General features: G+C 41.9%; 1 protein-coding gene across 6 annotated transcripts in view; it reads right to left on the bottom strand.

The window, feature by feature from the left end:
* NSD3 (nuclear receptor binding SET domain protein 3) overlaps positions 1 to 15,991 on the bottom strand; it is a 121,686-nt gene that overhangs the window by 2,045 nt on the left and 103,650 nt on the right. For 4 of the 6 annotated variants that reach the window (XM_032329043.1, XM_032329042.1, XM_032329044.1 and 1 more), the window contains 7 exons: positions 12,583 to 12,785; positions 11,748 to 11,860; positions 10,903 to 11,172; positions 3,554 to 3,670; positions 1,942 to 2,083; positions 811 to 917; positions 191 to 395 (listed from right to left, as the gene is read on the bottom strand). In XM_032329043.1, the coding sequence (XP_032184934.1) occupies positions 191 to 395; positions 811 to 917; positions 1,942 to 2,083; positions 3,554 to 3,670; positions 10,903 to 11,172; positions 11,748 to 11,860; positions 12,583 to 12,785 (1,157 nt within the window). The remainder of the gene's footprint in view (positions 1 to 190; positions 396 to 810; positions 918 to 1,941; positions 2,084 to 3,553; positions 3,671 to 10,902; positions 11,173 to 11,747; positions 11,861 to 12,582; positions 12,786 to 15,991) is intronic. The other 2 variants (XM_032329045.1, XM_032329046.1) reach the window with 1 other exon arrangement.

Below are 15,991 nucleotides of genomic sequence, written 5' to 3'. Positions count from 1 at the left end.
CCAATCCTCCTGGCCCGCACCTATCCCACATTTGCAGACAGACTTTTCACTAGCATACTTTGTTTCTAGTGTTGGTTGTTCTGTTCATTATCCATCCCATGGCTCCACTAAGGGGAGCAAAGTACATTCTAGGTGACACATCACTGGCCAAGACGCAAGACAGGGAAAGGGTCCCAAAAGGCTCGCTTACCATATGGTGGCTGAGTCAGGTTAAGGCATAAGAGGTGGTATGCTTTGGGACAGTCTTTTTTGTCACACATGACCAGCTCTCCACCATCTCCACATTGAAAACAGTAGTCTTCATGCATCTGCTTTGGTTCTGCTTTGATTTTTCGCCTCTTCTGCTTTAACTTAGCATTTTTGGCTTTTTCTTCGGCTGCTGACGCACATGTCGACTGGCAGGGAGAAGGAGAGCACAGCGTGTGAAGCTCTACATGGAAAGGGAGCTCCCGCAGCCTCACACTCATCTGAGTTCTCCTAAGCTCTGTAGTTCAGTTACCTAAAAACCAGCAGGAGGACTTCGCCCATAACAGTATTGTAATAAAAATAAGGCTTCATTTTCACTGATTTTTGAATACGGCGCTTTATTTTTTTAAATTGCAAGGATTCACATACCACAGAACTCACCACTTCAAAGTGGCTCATCCAGTGGTTTTGGGTATAGTGTGAATTTTTAAGAAGTTTTTGAAAAGGATGTTGGTAACTCCAGATTCAATGAGAAATACAAACATCTCTTCAGAACCTGATGGATGCGAACTAAACTGGGGACCCATTCGCTGGCCCGGGGCACTCGCTCCCTGCACCACTGACCTTGGGCCGCACTCCCAGGAAGCCGCTGCAGTTTTCTGCCCCACAGTGGCATTCCGTTCTGCCGTTGCCCAGACAATCCAGGTTATAATTAAATGTTAACTCCATCCCTAAAGTAAGAGAAATAATTACTCATACTCGAGTCACAGGGAAGAGACATGCTGTCACACACGCACTCTCATAGTGAAAAGACAGACATAATTCTGACCCGAAGGCTTTTCTCTCACCCGTGCTCCACAATGAAGAGCGATGGGGGAGAAACAACAGAGAAAAACACCCCCATCCACCAAATATTGCAGAAAAAAGTCTATAAAAGCTGTCATATCCTTCTCATTGAAGTGGTCAGAAACTATGTAACAGAGACCAAGAATTGGAAATCTGCTCGGGAGAAAAGGCTCTGGTTTAGCTTGCTTTTCTAAAGTAATTTACATGGCTTTCTGAATGAACAGTAGGGCCGTGGAGTAGCAGCGACCACACAGTCTCTGGTGATTAATGCTTTAGAGTGTGCTTGGAGAAGAGCTCACAGTGCGGATTTACTAGTCACACCAAAGACCCAGGGACTCGAACCGGGTCGTCCAAGCTTGCTGCTGGGCTGGTCCTGAACAGAGTCCCCGGGGATCAGCTACAGCTCTTCCCTGTTCACGCATTTCTCTAAACCCTGGCAGAGAAGCAGCTAAGTGTTGCTGGTAAGATGCTGGGCAGCTGAGGGAACAGGGAAGCAGTAACTGCCTTCAGAAGCTTTTTGAGTCTAATTTGAAACAGACTGATCTTCCAACTAAAAAACAAACAAACAAAACCCCCCCGACACAAACCAAGAAAGCAGCTGATGTTAACCCAGTATGTTAATGCTTTAAATAAGAGAACAAAAGCCTAAACATCTGGTTGTATTGTGCAGACAGCAATAATTGGGAGAAGTCATTCAGGAGGGTCGTGGACGCACAGGATTCTGTAACATCCTCTTGGACAGAAAGGCTCTTGCTCGACTCCCTTTTGCAGGACACGGATTTTCACTTCTTCGTGGCAGATAACAATTCCAAATGTAACCCCATCGTACTTGAATAAATACTTGAGCATCAAACCTGGAAGGATATTCTGCCCAGAGAGGGGCACATGGGGAGCAAATAGCTTTTTTACCTGCAGGAATATCACAAAGGGCGAAAAGCCCCACTCGAACATCTCCATTCACTGTCCACTTTTGTGTTTCACAGTTTGGATTACAACTGTGGTTCATAAAGCGAGAATAATTTCCTTTGGGGCCAGCATCAATTATACGGTCCTTCAGAAAGAAAAGCAATGGAGGTAGCTTTGACATAAAATCAAGTAGGAGCCTATCTCAGAAACATCCAACCCCAGCCCGAGTCTATGGCAGCTGCCAACTCCCCGAACACATGCTCTCAGGGCCGGTGACCAAGTTGTCTACTCTATTTGATGAGCTTCAAGCCAAGACAATGAAGATAAAGTGGAATTCAGTTTCTATTTTTTTAAACTGTTTCTAGACACAGATCATAGAAAAATGCTACTTAGAAAATGAACTGGCCGTGGGGATGCCGGAGCGCAGAGTTCAGCCAGCCGCCTGGGGTGGGAACCACGCTGCTGGCTGTCAGCCCTCCTTTCCTGCAAAACCAGTGCAGGGCTAAATGGACAGGACAGCACGCCATAAAGAGGGACAGAGGAAGTATGGGAGACTTTCCTCTGAATGAAGATCCGGACGTTTGATCAACGGAAGGGCTATCACGTGAGACATACTCTGCAGTGGTTACCTGCTCCTCCTATTTTCACCTACACTGACGTTCAGAACACAGTAAAAAGCTCAACATTCTGGCCCTGAATTCAAACTCTGATCATCTGGATGAGTTCTGGAGGACAGAGCCTCCCAAGTGTCATCATGATGGCTGGAGGGCCTCCGACAGTGAGCAGCGGGCTTAAAGGGCCACTCAGCCATCAGAAATAAATGGCATTTTATATTTATGAAATTTATGTTCCTGAAAGTGGTAAAACTGTCAAACAATGACATATCAGTTAAAATAGAGTTCTTGTGATTTCTAGTTCTTACTTTTAATGATATTCTAACTTAGTTTCAGGGAGAGCCTGGAACATACAAAACATGGGTACTGGTCTTAGCCCTTCACTCAACTGTGACAAGATATCCAACAGATCGCTTGTCAGGGCTGGACCTCAGTTTCCCATCCTCCGCAAATCAGAGGGCTGCTGAAGAAATGACACAAGATAACGGCTGTCCCGAATGTGCGGCAAATGGGACTTAGGAGCACATGGATTAATCTAGCAGCTTTACTGTCATTTCATTTATGATGGCACCCATTTGTCCTAACTCAGACACAAAATTTCAGTACACTGAACGATTCAGAGTTAGAATTTTTTGCTAAATCAGAACTTGAATGGGGCTTTAAAACTTAGCATGAGAAAGCCGACTGTCTCTGTCAGTGACAGAGAAACTGAGGGCCAGGTCCTTCAGTGACTAAGAAGGGCTGAGACAAAAAGCCTCGTATGTCCACGCTGGTCCTGGTCATCTGTCCACTCACATGCCAAGTGCAAGGCTTCAACAATCAGCCTTTGTATAGCCTGCTATAATTAGCACAATATGGTGGCTAGCGTACTGGCTAAGACAAAGCACCCTCATTCTCCAGAAAAAAAACAATCAAATTAGAGGAAACGGAGTTCAACCTAAGCCCATGAAACAAAGACCAAAAATCCTTTTTTTCTTACAAAAAAAAAAAAGCAATTTTACCTTGGTAACAGTTAACATATAAAAATTAGTTACACTGTTCTCGTGGGCTCTCTTGATTCGCAATCTGCATTCTTCTTCATCAATTAATTCGCCAACGTATTCATTTACAAATTCACCCTGCAGAGAAGCATGCACTCTGTAAATGTAAGACCAATGTGTTCCCTTTGAGAGCATTCCTTAACACCCATGTGTAATCCAAGAGCATTAACCAAAAAGAATCCTGGAAATCGAATGCTAGAAACAAATAGTAGTTGTCATTCCCTGGCAGGCAGGTGGCACTATTTTTCTTGTAGCAGTGTCTCAAAAGGTGATAACCTGTCTTTTCTTGCGACAGTATGATTTATGACAACATGTCTGAGTGACATAGTGGTGGGAGCCGGCGATAAGGCTAACTCAAGCCTTTGAGGGTATATTATGCCGACGTTTACTAAGTGTACAGCATTAGGGTTAATGCCTGTTAAATGAATTCTTTTTTTAAAAAACTTTTTATTTTGGAGTAAATCTAGATATTCACAGGCAGTTGCAAAAATAGCGCGGAGAGGATCCGTGTACCCCTCACTTAGTATTTCCTTAAGGCAACATCTTACGGAGCTATAGGACTGTATTAAAACTAAAGAGCTGACATTGGTACAAATTATAAATCTTATTCAGACTGCACTAATTTTACATGCACTATGTGCGTGTGTTTGTGTGTGTGTGTGTGTGTGTGTGTGTGTGTGTGTGTGGTGTAGAATCGTGTTGCCACCACAATCAGATACAGAACTGTTCCATCTCCACGAAGACCCCTTGTACAGTCCATAATGACACCAGCCTCCTTCCTTCCCTCCCCTCCATCCCATCCCATGCCTAATCTGTTCTCCATCGCCATCGTTTGGAGAATGTTCTGTAAATGAAATCACACAGTATGTCATTTTTTGAGGTTGGCAAACCACCCCCCCCACTCTTAATTCTCTTGGGACCTGACCCATTTGTTGTGTGTGTCCGCAGTCCAGTCTGTTTTCTCCTGCTGAGCACACTTTTGCATTGTGGACGTACTGCGGTTTGTTTACGGGGTCAGTCTCCTGAGGTATGTCTGAATTGTTTTCATATTTGGGCTATTACAAACAAAGCTGTTGTGAACATTCTGGTAAAAAGCTTTTGTGTACAGATAGGTTTTTACTTCTCTGGGATAAATGGCCAGGAGTACAACTGGTTGGATCAAATGGGGAGTTTACATTTAGTTTTATAAGAAACTATTTTCTGGAGTGTTTGCACCATTTTACATCCCCATCACACTTTCCCACCGCAGGAGAGACCCACGTTCTCCACATCCTTGCCAGCACTGCCAACTAGTTTTCATTTTGCTGTTCTCACAGGTGTGCAGTGATTAGATTCTTTCATTATTTTTTAAAGATTTTACTTACGTGAGAGGGAGAACGAGAGAGAGCACAAGCAGGGGGGAGGAGCAGAGGGAGAGGGAGAAGCTCTCAGCAGGGAGCCCAACACAGGGCTCAATCCGAGGATCCTGGGATCAGGACCCAAGCAGAAACCAGGAGTCAGACACTTAACTGATTGTGCCATCCAGGCGCCCCATGACTAGCTTCTTTTAACATAAGGTAAATATATAATTCAACATCTTGTGTTTATAAATTCATAGTCATTAACCCTTTCACCCCCAAAGCATGGCTGATTCAATCCAGAACAAGAGCATTACCTACAGAACTTTTTGTCATATAGAAAAAGAAATGTCGTAGGAAACAATGTATTTGCTTATTGTTTCACCAGACTTCTTGTTCTTCCCACCCTGACTTCCTCCCCTCTACAAATTTTCACTAGGTTTCACATGGTTTAATCACTTAGATTCACGGTATTTGAGAGTAAATTGAGAGTTTTTCAGTATTCTGAATTGAGAGTAAATTTCAGTAATCTAAAGAGAAGTACCATATTCTCTGATTTTGGCAAATCATTAAGAACATAAGCTAACATTCTTACAAATATTTAATCCTTCTCTACTGATAAAAACAAAAGATTGTCACTTCTGTAATAAGAGAAAAAGTTAATGGGTCAGACTGGAAGAAACCAACCTAATGTCCTGTGCATGTCCCTTCCCTTGGCGGTCTGCTGTTAGTGGGGTCAGTGAGGCTCTGAGTCAGCCTCAAGGAGCTACATACTTGCTTCCAGTGGGGAATGGTGGCCCCAAAAGTTGACCTCTGGGCTATGACAAAGAATTAGGTTAGAAAAAGAAATGTACAAATACAAAAAAAAAAAGAAAAAGAAATATATTTAATTGATAACTGCAACTACGTTTTAATTCCAGTCCTTTCTCACGAAGGACGGAGGAGGGTATGCACATTTGAGCCCCATGCTCTGTCACCTTACCAGGCTTTCCCTCCATCTAGCCCAGGCTGTGACACAGCTGATGAGCAATTCACACCATGACGTGGGACCACCGCCCTCACAGGTAGATTTCCTCACCACACTATACTTATTTAATGGCATGGTCGGTTTGTTTGTTTGTTTGTTTGTTTGTCTGTTTTTTAGAATAACTGACTGGATAAAAAGTCAGTCTAGTCTTTATTTACTTAAGACAAGGGAGGACTCCTCTTTATATTGGAATTAGCCCAGTGCCGGTGCCATACATGCAAGACTGGGTTAATGGCAGGGTTTTTTTTTTAACTGAAACCCACAGAGCAGAACTGTAACCAAATTGGCTATACATCATCTTTTCCACATATTAGGATTCAAGGAAAGGTTTCATTTAAAGAAATGGTTCTGTGGCTATGAAAGCTTGAGTATCATGTATTATGGTTTATATTTACTGTTTTATGAAAATGAATACAGGAAAGTTAAAAGTGCTGATATCAATTTGCTAACACTGTAAATAAATATTCCTAGCTATTTTGTAAAAGAAATATTTCAGATGTCCTAAAGGGACAAACCTTAGCCTCAAAGAGTTGCTTACCAGGGTGCCTGGGTGGCTCAGTCGGTTAAGCATCTGCCTTTGGCTCAGGTCATGATCTCAGGTCCTGGGATCGAGTCCTCGTAGGGAGTCTGCTTCTCCCTATCCCTTTGCCCCTCCACCCTTTGTGCACACACACACTCTCTCTCTCTCTCAAATAAATAAATAAAATCTGAAAGAAAAACACAAAAAACTAAAGAGTTGCTTACTGGACTTAAAACCATTAACTGTGGGGCACCTGGCTGGCTCAGTTGACAGAGCATGGAACATTTTTTTTTTTTTTTAAAGATTTTATTTATTTATTTGACAGACAAAGATCACAAGCAGGCAGAGAGGCAGGCAGAGAGAGGAGGAAGCAGGCTTCCCGAGGAGCAGACAGCCCGATGTGGGGCTTGATCCCAGGACCCTGGGATCATGACCTGAGCCGAAGGCAGAGGCTTTAACCCACTGAGCCACCCAGGCACCCCGAGCATGGAACTTTTGAGTTCCATTGAGGTTGTGAGTTCAAGCCCCACATTAAAAAAAATAATAAAAAAATCTTATAAAAAGACAAACTCAAAAGACACCCATTAACTGTGAATTCAACCGTGAACAAAAATGACCAAATAGGGAACTTTAAAAATGCTAGAAATCTGTCCTTAAAGACTATGGCAAAAAGATAGGGTATAATTCAGTATTTAATATATATATTTTTTTAATTTTTGAGAAAGAAATCACTCTGTAACAGGAAGTCTCTTACTGGCTCTGGCACACATTTTCAGGAATCTGTTACATATAAAAAGGAGAGAACTGGCTGTGTACAATCAATTTCATATTTGGCTTCTGTACCCTCAATTTACCAAAAATCTTTTCTATGTTGCTACTCAGTCTTCATGATTTTGCTTTTCAGGAATGTATACTTCCAGCTATTTTGTAGAAGACCAACTGTCTTACATTAGAAATTCCTCAAGAGCTAACTGCAGAATAATCCTAGCTGTATTTTTTTCTCTTGATTATATCAATTTAATAAATTAGAATACATTTTAAAATAAATGCAATTACTCTTAAAAGATGTTAACACGATATTAAACTGGATAAATTTTAGGATAACCCCTAAAACTCCCCAAGTCACAGGCAAAAATTTGTATATGTGATATGCATGGCATTAAAGTAACATCAAAAATTTTGCATTCTTGGGGCACCTGGCTGGCTCAGTTGGAAGAGTGTGCTCCTCTTGATAGTACGGTTGTGAGTTCGAGCCCCATGTTGAGTGCAGACATTATTTAAAAAAATAATAAACTTAAAGAATTTTTTTTTGCATTCTATAATGACTTTGGTTTCATTAAGTAGGCTCCATGCTGTGTCCAGGGCTTGAACTCATGACCCTGGGATCAAGACCTGAGCTGAGCCAAGAGTTGGACACAACCAACTGAGCCACCCAGGCACCCTACCTACAATGACATTTTAAATGCTAATGGCCTTTGGCCAAGGGATGCAATCCATATATCTAATGCATCGGCGAATCCTGTTGGCTCGGCCTTCAAAATGTCAGCAATCCACCCACTTCTCTTCTGCTACAACCCTAGCAGTCCACACCACCATCATCTCTCTCGGATAATAATGATCTCCTTTTTGCTACTCCTTCCCCATGACCATAAATTCCCTAGACTACACCCAGTTATTCTTCTGAACCCCAAGGGTGGCACACAGGTAATTAAGATGGCTCTCAAAATGCCTGTCTCCTGGGGCTCACGCTGTGGTGTGATCCTCTGTCCTTAAGTGAACCGGACCTGTGATGTGCTTCTAACCAATAGACCATGGCAAAGGTGACAGGATGTATGTGATTAAGTGAGTTTGTTACATCAAGACGTTAGCATCCAATTGGAGTGGAGTGTCTCTCCCCCTCGCTGGCTATGAGGAAGCAAAAATCCATGTTGGGGAACCCTATCTGGCAAGGAATCATGTGCAGCCTCTAGAAGCTAATAGCAGCAAAACAATGAAAACAACAAGAAACTGAGACCAAGAAAACACCCAACACTCTCAGACCCACAGGAGCAAAGAGCAGAATTCTACCAATAGCCATGGAAGCAAGGAAAGTGGACCTTTCTCCAGTTGAGGCAGAAGAATGAGAATCTAGTCCTTGACAGCATCCTGACTAAAACCCTGTGAGACTCTAAGCAGACAATCTAGACAAGCACTGTCTTACTCCTGAGCCCTAGAAACTGTGAGAAAATAAAATGTGTTACATTTTAAGTTCTCAAGTTTGCAGTATTATTGTTATGCAGCAATAGAGAATGAACACATCAGGTCAGATCAAGTCACTTCCCACTAAAATCTTCCAGAAGCCTCCCATCTCTGGCCTCTAAAGCTGCACAGGATCTAGCCCCAGGCCACCCTCTCTCGTATCTCCTACCTACCAACTACCCCTTTCCTCTTCCTTCGCCAGATGCACTGGCTCTCCTGCTGTTTCTGGAGCATGCTAAGGCCTCTGTCCTTGCTTTTTCTTCAGTCTGGAATGCTCTCTTCCCTTATGTGCTTGTACGGCTTTCTCCCTCATGTTCACGTCAAATGGCACCTCCTCAGCCCTCCTTACCCAAGCAGTCTGAAAAAACAATCCCCGTCACCAGCCCTCCCCTTTGACTGCACTGTATTTCTCTGCAGCATTTTAGCGGTACTCAACATCATATATCTGTTTATGACCTGTCTCCAGCAGACCCACAAAGGTGTCTTGTGCACTACTGTTTTTCCAAACACCCAGAGGAATCACTGGCACACTGAAGCAGCTTCACAAACACGTGCTTACTGCGTGAGTCTCACCTCAAGCAATCTAATCTAGAGAAACGGGTGCCTGAAGGGGCGCATACGTGGCTCAGTCAGTTAAGCATCTACCTTTGGCTCAAGTCATGATCTCAGGGTCCTGGGATCGGGCTCCCTGCTCCTCGGGGAGTCTGCTTCTCCCTCTCCCTCTGCTTTTCCCTCCTCCCATGCCCCTCCCCCTGCTTGTGCTTGCTCTTTCTAATTAATAAATAAAATCTTCAAAAAAAACCCTGGGTGCATAGAGATAGATGATCAAGAATGGTCATTACAGAATGAAATGTATATATATAAATTAATTAGAAAATAGGTGAAATAAGTTATGGTACATTTTACTATAGATACAATGGGACTGTTACAAAGAATGAGGAGCAATCTATACGTACTGTCATTAAGGTGTATTTATGATATATGAAGTGGAATAAAATAATATGTATCATATTTATGTTTTTAAAAACCCTTTAAGTATAGAATATCAGAATATGTATTTGTATATACATTTACATTTATAACTGTGTAGAAAAGGTTATAAAAGGCTACATGACAGCCTCTTAACAATGGTCATGTCTGGTGAGGAGGTGGAAGGGATGAAGGAATTTCACTCTTTATTATCTTTTTTGTATTGTTTCTCTTTCCTATATTATATGGTACTTCTTAATTACAGAGGTGATTTTTTTTTTTTTTTTTTTTTTTTTTTTACAGGTACAAAAATGTCAAGAGTAGCTTTAAATGCCTACCAGACCTGCTTTCTCTCAGTGGAAGCCTCTCTGCATTCTCTCTCTGTGGGCACTAGGCAAGTAGGGGGAGGGGGAGCATGATGCAGGTGTGAAGGTGGAGGTGGGCTGGGGGCCTGGTTTTAAAATGCACACTGTTCAGGCCTGTCCCAGATATTTCAGTAAGACATTATTCTTGGTAAGATCCCAGGAGATTCCCAGGATTTCTGAAGTTTGACAGTCACTGTTCAAACGGTAGGATTTGCTGCAGATTTTCATTTTTCTTTGAGTTATTTGCATTTAAAAATTTTTCTACAAAGACACTGCTCTGAAGAACCACCTCCAAGTATAAGAATAAAGATAATTTATAAGGGTCAAAGATCTCAACTTTTGCCAGTTGCTTTTACATACATAATCTAATCTGAGACTGGTAGCAACCCTTTCAAATATGCGGGCAGGGCTTACCATGTCCATTGGAAGGGGAGGAAATTGAGGCTCAGGGAGTTGTGATTTGGCCCTGCCTGGCCTCAGGGCCAAGGAATGGTGACAAAGGCACGGAGTCCTGGGTTTGCTAGCTTTCATCCCAGTATGTTCTAACCATTGCACTTTTTGACTCTGCGGAGCCTTTTATAGCTCTTTTGCTTAACAAACAATATTTCACAGTGAAAATGACCACTGTCCCTTCTCCTTTTTATGCTTAATCATAGGACACCCAAAGTTTATGTGTATTTTATTACTGCCTCTTCCTACTGCTTCTGCTTTGCTCAAGAAGTGCCCAACCCTCACCTTGGAAAGTTTCAAAATTTTGCCCTAAATTCTTATGTATTCCATCCCCAGGAGAGGATGAAGCATCTTCTGAGAGGCACAGGCCCTCGTCTGTCCGCCCAGCCCCTGTCGCACGCTACCTTCTTAATGCTCCTCTTGGTCCTGAGGCCCCAGCCCCTTCGCTCTGTTTTGATGACCTCGGCATCAGGGTAGAGCCTCTTGGTGAAGCACTGGTTCTGGCAGCGCTCACCGGCCGGGCACACCTGCGGGTGGCACTCGTACTGCAGCATGCGGTTCAGGCACTCTGACTCCAGGCCGCACGGGTTCTCATCGGCTGGCTTGCAGTTGCAGCGGGGAATCTCGGACAGGTCTGCAACGTGGATCTGTACCTTTCCTATCACTTTGTTAGCCTAGAAGAAAAAGGCACAAAGAAGATCAAGAATTTCAGCGGAAACATCAGACACATCCAGGCAATTTCTGGCTTGGCAAATGCCTCACGGCATGACTCTGAGAAAGGCTCTTTCTATCTTAACCTTAATTTCCCCTGAAGAAGCTAAGAACAAAATGGCCTCTCCCGAGTGGAAAGAAATACCAAAGTCTGACGTAAACTCTCCCGAATTTATCCTGTGTATTTCTTCTACCAGTTGACGGAAATTTCCTAACTGAAGACAACCATGGGCTTTTCTGGAGGAGCTAAACACCTACATTCTCATTTGGTTGCAGGACAACCTGGTTGGGCAAGGACAGGATTCCACACGGAACACGTTGCTCCCAGTCATAAGAGGGCTTATCAACGGCCTCCTCACACCCAAGCAGCCCCAGCTCCCATTTTATGCTTCCAACCAAAGCTCCCGGTCCGTTCAACTGAAGACTGGGGTGGTAAGTGGCAAAAGTTTTCATAAGTCAGAAAGTGCCTTCTAATGACTAAGACAGTAATGCGTTTCCTGTTGCCTGTCAAATACTGTTTTCATGGGCAGAGACTCACTTTGATGTGTTTGTAAGGAGGAGGTTTTCTTGAGTTTTTTTCAGTCTCTAGCGCTTCTCTGCTTTCTCTTTGTGCTTTCAATTCCTGGAAACGTTTTGCAGCTTCTTCCAGTGCTGCCAATAAAGACCAAACAAAGTATATAAACACCAAAAAGAAAACCCAAAAAACTTCTAGGAGAGCAGCTTTACGTTGCCTTCTCAATGCCCTGGATCTGGCCTGAGGCTTTCTTTTTAAAATTATTCAGAAAATGACCATTTTCCACCAAGACACTGAAATAGGATATAACTCATTTAGGGTTAAAGCTGGGCTCTGTGCAAGCTGCTGCCTCAAGGAAGAGGTCCTACTTCAATAATCAGACCCTTCCAAGTAAAGCAAAAGGAAAAATACAAAAAACAAAATACCCCCAACCAACCGAAAAACTCCACAGCTTTTTAAATTGTACCGGATTTAAATTTATTTTACTCTTACCCAGAAAGCCAACCTTCCTGGAAACTTGTTGCAAAAACAGTTGTAAGGCTCTTCGTGAGAAGATTTTACTGCTCTTCTGTGGCAAGGGAGCTTCACTTGATTAAGAAGATTATTTCCAAAATAATCTCTTATGTTTGTAGAAAGATCGCAGAAGAAACTCCTTTCACACAGATGGCAGAGTCTACTATAATGAAATGTATTTCTCTAACTGACTGGATAAGATGTGGCTCTAATGTGACTGGATACGTAGGGGCGCTGGATCCTAACACCTGGTAAAAGTTCTCTACGCGAGTCAGGACATGGCGAGAAATCAACCGTGGAGTTGAGCCCCTTAGTTTTGAGCCCCTATAAACATCATTCAACTTACCTTTCTTGAAGGTCTTGTTAATACTAGTCTGTCCCTCAGCAAAGCTTTTATCTCCTTCAACATAAGGGAACACTCTGCCCTGGTGTACCCAATAGTAGTCATGAGAACCAAAGAAGAACACAGGGAAGTCCCCCAAGTCATGCTTAAGGCCCTGGATGTTCAGTGGCACAGACCTGGGATTGCAGATCTCTGCTGGCCACCATCTGAAAACAAAAGCAATTTCAGATCAAGAGAATGAACAAACCATACCATTCTTTTACATGGCTGGCCGGGGGCAAGGGGGAGGTTTTGTACCTGCAATTTTCATTCAGTTTCTAAGGACAAAAAATTCCTTGTTTATCTTTAACCCTACCAAACCACACATCATTTAAAAACATATTGAGGGGCTTCTGGGTGGTTCAGTTGGTTAAGCATCTGCCTTCGGCTCAAGAATTGAGCCCCCCATCAGGTTCCCTGCTAAGTGGGGAGTCTACTTCTCTCTCTCCTTCCCTCCGTCTGCCCCTCCCCACTGCTGTTCTCTCTCTCAAATAAATAAATAAATAAAATCTTTTTAAAAAACCCATACGTATTAGTGAATTAGTGAACACAGACTAAATAAACTATACCCTAAACACCCAATCTAGTTTTTTCTTTAAAAATTAATACTTGATGTTGGGCGCCTGGGTGGTTCAAATGGTTAAGCGTCTGCCTTTGGTTCAAGTTGTGATCCCAGGATCCTGGGATCGAGCCCCATGTCAGGTTCCCTGCTAAGTGGGAAGCCTGCTTCTTCCTCTTCTTCTGCTCCCCTGCTCCTGCTCTTTCGTGATCTCAAGTAAATAAAAAAATCTTTAAAAAAATTAAAAAATACTTGATATAAAGAAATATGTATCATGAACATACAAGTTATAAAGCATAAAAACAGAATAACAATGAACTCACTACCCAGTTTAAGAATCAGAATTTACCATTTTTACTATTTACTATTTTTTACTATTCCAAACCCAACTTCAATCCTAAAAACGTCAGGTGTTCCTCCATATTTGGCATTCTTAATTCCAAGATTATCTTTCAAGGTATAAATGTTTATTTCTAGTAGTCAAGGGAATCATCTGAGAATAAACAGATGTTATAGTAAAGAATGACCACTTCCATTCAAACAAGCATTTTCTTCTCTCTAATCAACCAGGGTAAATAATTTTTGGTCATATGTATGAGGTTTATGTAAGTATGTATTTCAGAATCTAATTCATCTCACATCATAATGTGAGATTTGGGGCAGGATGAAAACAATGATTTCATTTAATGACTGACTACACAACAATCACTAAATGAAATCTTTGTGAGGTACAGTTGACAATTTCCAACAATTGGGCCAGTGAAGGGTTAAGTTTTGGTAGTACGTAAAATAATCAGTATGAACAGTAGATACACAAAAACTTAAATTTTTTCCATCTTTTACTTTACAGATGTCTGATAAAACCATTCACTTAATGAGTAATTATATTATTTAGAAGATAAAACATAATTACACTCCCAGATTTATAGTGCAGAACTTGAACATGTTTCATCTAAAAAGTACCCTATAGTCACCTAAGAATGAATTTTTTAAAAGATTTTATTTATTTATTTGACAAAGAGAGAGAGTGTATGTGCAGGCAGAGCTCTGTAGGCAGAGGGAGAGGGAGAAGCAGGCTCCCTGCTGAGTAAGGAGCCCAGGAGGGCTTGATCCCAGAACTCAGGGATCATGACCTGAGCTGGCAGCAGATACTTAACTGACTGAGCCACCCAGGCAGCCCTAAGAATTAATTTAAAATGTAGGCAAGAGAGGTTTAGTTGGGTGGCTTCGTCAGTTAAGCAACTGATTCTTGATTTCAGCTCAGGTCATGATCACAGGCTCACAAGATCAAGTCCCAAGTCAGGCTTTGAGCTTTGCCCCTGCTGCCCCCACCTCCAGGTCACGTGCTCACTTTTTCTCTCTTGAAAAAAAAAGTAGGCAAGAGTCTGTGCTCAAATTATTAAAACACTATTTTGTGTAATCAGTATTTCAGGAAATGGTTCTTTCTTTCTTTCTTAAGATTTTATTTATTTGAGAGAGAGGGAATGGGGGGAGCAGCAGAGGGAGAGGGAAAAGCAGACTCCCCACTAAGCAGAGAGCCCCATGCAGCCTGGGATCATGACCTGAGCCAAAGGCAGACACTTAACTGACTGAGCCACCCAGGTGCCCCAGGAAATGGTTATTTCTAACTCATTTTAAGGTATTAAGTGTGTACACAATAACTACATTCACTAGGACAATTAGGAAGGGGCACACTTTCTGCCAGGAGTTGTTCTGGGTCCTCCTCACTTCCCCAGGAGGCTTTGCATTGGGGTAACCAGTTATTGAAAAGAAACAGCTTCATGTGACCCAGCTGGGCCTGACTAGAAAAAAAAATACATTAAGAATTAGTTCATGGGGAGGCGAACCATGAGAGATTATGGACTCTGAAAAACAACCTGAGGGTTTTGAAGGGGTGGGGGGAGGGAGGTTGGGGAACCAGGTGGTGGGTATTAGGGAGGGCACGTATTGCATGGAGCACTGGATATGGTGCAAAAACAATGAATACTGTTACTCTGAAAAGAAATTAAAAAAAAAAAAAAAAAAGAATTAGTTCATGGATGGGAGTCTTTGCAAAGCATGTGAAAATAACCTGACCTGATATAAAATCTCATTGAGCTATGAACCCCAATGAGAGCACTACTTGGGCTTTTTAAAAATGTAATGTGATTAAAATGTAAGTAAGAAAATTAATTGCAGATACTTTCATATTCATAACTTTTTATAAAGGAAATTTGTAATGTACCCCATGGTGACATTATAGTTCATAATACTGGATTGCATACATGAAAGCTGCTAAGTGAGTAGACCTTAAAAGTTCTTATCATATCTCTTCAGAGACTGTTGCCATGGAGGTATCATTTCAAAGGCACCTTGAAGTTATTAGAGCCACCTGGTTTTTTTGTTTTGTTTTGTTTTACTTTTACTTTTTTTGAGGCAAAATTCACCATTTTAAGCATTTTAAGTTGTATATACTATAGTTGTTAGTACATTTGCAATGCTGTGCAACCCATGAGCATTCCCTCCCTACTCCCACCTACCTTGGCCCTTGGCAACCACTAATCTGCTTTCTGTCCCTAATGATTTGCCTAATTTGGTCATTTCATATAAATGGAATTGTTCAATAACAACAAAAAGTTCTTATTACAAGCAAAAAAAATTCTGTAACTATATGTGTTGCTTAACTAGACTTGTTGTGGTGATGATTTCACAACATATGTAAATACTGAATCAACCTGAAACTAATATAATGTTATGTCAGTTATATCTCAAAAAAAAAAAAAAAAAAAAAACCCCAAACCAAAAAAAGGAATTTAAAAAAGTAGACATTCTGAA

This window comes from Mustela erminea, chromosome 21, assembly GCF_009829155.1.
Source record: "Mustela erminea isolate mMusErm1 chromosome 21, mMusErm1.Pri, whole genome shotgun sequence".
NCBI lineage: Eukaryota > Metazoa > Chordata > Mammalia > Carnivora > Mustelidae > Mustela > Mustela erminea.
The sequence above is the reverse complement of the archived record's forward strand: the minus strand, read 5'-3'. Positions and strand labels throughout refer to the sequence as shown.